This window comes from Olea europaea, unplaced genomic scaffold, assembly GCF_002742605.1.
Source record: "Olea europaea var. sylvestris unplaced genomic scaffold, O_europaea_v1 scaffold22194, whole genome shotgun sequence".
NCBI lineage: Eukaryota > Viridiplantae > Streptophyta > Magnoliopsida > Lamiales > Oleaceae > Olea > Olea europaea.
This window is the reverse complement of record NW_019240225.1, coordinates 1-1,781: the sequence shown is the minus strand read 5'-3', so window position 1 is coordinate 1,781 and position 1,781 is coordinate 1. Positions and strand designations below refer to the sequence as shown.

General features: G+C 33.1%; 1 protein-coding gene across 1 annotated transcript; it reads left to right on the top strand.

The window, feature by feature from the left end:
* Nucleotides 1-502: 502 nt before the first annotated feature.
* LOC111380869 (fimbrin-2-like) lies at nucleotides 503-1,775 on the top strand (the record flags this gene model as incomplete). The annotated part of the gene is made up of 5 exons (XM_023004532.1): nucleotides 503-658; nucleotides 843-1,042; nucleotides 1,174-1,331; nucleotides 1,440-1,536; nucleotides 1,706-1,775. Coding segments are annotated over 5 exons (681 nt in total), but the record flags the coding sequence as incomplete, so codon positions are not given.
* Nucleotides 1,776-1,781: the final 6 nt, after the last annotated feature.

The following is a 1,781-nucleotide window of genomic DNA, read 5'->3' as shown; positions in this document are numbered from 1 at the left end:
TTCTACTGAATTGATTTTTCTAGCTAGTAAACGCGTTTCATTATGTCATTTGACAATTATTTATGTATATAATACAATGTAATTCAAGGGAGTAGTTGTGCAGTAATTGGACTTATCATCTTTATTCAGATATACCTTGTCGTTAGTCTAAATTTTCATTAGTTACTGCATTAAGAATTAGAATAGTAGCAAAGATGGACCATATATATCCAAGTTATAACCACCATCACTTCCTTATTTGGTATTTACAAAAAAAATAAAAATAAATAAATATTATACTGACTTTCCTGAGAATTAACTTTTCGTCCTAGTTAATTCTATAATGATACTGCACTTTAAAACTTGTTTATCTGTAAATCTTCTAAATAATCACTCCAAAGTTTTTAACTGTTTCCAGTTCATTCACCTTCTTCTTTGTAGTGTTTGTCTGGCTTCTGAATTCAACGACTTGCTCTATTTCTTGTTACTCTGATAATTATTTACCTTACCTATCAATATGTAGGAATGGACTCTCAACCCAGACGAATCAAATATCGTTTCTTGAAACTTTGCCAGATGACACCCAAATCTCCAGAGAAGAGAGATCTTTTCGCTTTTGGATAAATAGTCATGGAAACTCTACATACATCAACAATATTTTTGAAGATGTCAGAAATGGGTAATTCTGCTAGCTAATTATGCTCTATGACAAAAAAAATAAGATAAAAGAGAGATAGATCTTCATTCTGCTGTGGAAAACTTGTATTTTGTTTCCAGTACCTGATAGTTTCAAATGTCTAAAATCGAATATAAAGGTATTTTAAGTTTTTGTCATTTTAAATGACCTTTTTGGTTCTTTGCAGATGGGTTCTCCTAGAGACTCTTGATAAAGTGTCCCCAGGGATTGTCAATTGGAAAATCACTACTAAACCACCAATTAAAATGCCATTCAGAAAAGTAGAAAATTGCAACCAAGTTGTCAAGATTGGGAGACAGCTGAAGTTTTCCCTAGTCAATATTGCTGGAAATGACATCGTTCAAGGAAATAAGAAACTAATACTTGGTATGTTCTTTACTACATTTCTTAAACACTGCTACTATGATGACGTACATAGAATCTAAATCATGCTTGTTTTAACTTTTTTGGTTAAGCATCGTATGATTAAGTACTAAAGGGACTTGATTTACTTTCAGCATATCTGTGGCAGCTGATGCGATTCAACATACTTCAGCTTTTGAAGAACTTAAGATTTCATTCCCATGGGAAGGAAATTTTTGATGCTGACATTTTAGAGTGGGCAAACTCCAAAGTAAGAAATTCAGGGGGCCAGACCCGCATGGCCAGTTTTAAGGTATTAATTTCTGAAGCATTTTCCTATCACAAATGTTGAGTGCAAAGTGCAGCAGGACTATGTAACTTAAATTATATTATGAAATTCATCAAATATTTTCATTTGCAGGATAAGAGTTTGTCAGATGGAAAATATTTCCTTGAGCTCCTCAGTGCCGTACTCCCTCGATCTGTTGACTGGAGTCTTGTTACGAAAGGAGAGAGTGGTATGTTTCCTTTTGGCAGTAAAAAATGTTGTCTAATTAAACAAGAAGCCTGGAAAAATTGAAGTTTTTTTTTTTACTTTTCTGTTTTCCCAACATTCATGTTGAATACTGTATTAGTTTGTGTGCAACAGAAAGGTCTCATTTATTTCCTGAAATTTGTGTAATGTAGACGAGGAGAAAAAAATGAATGCAACCTACATCATCAGTATAGCAAGGAAGCTTGGATGTTCGATATTTTTGCTTCC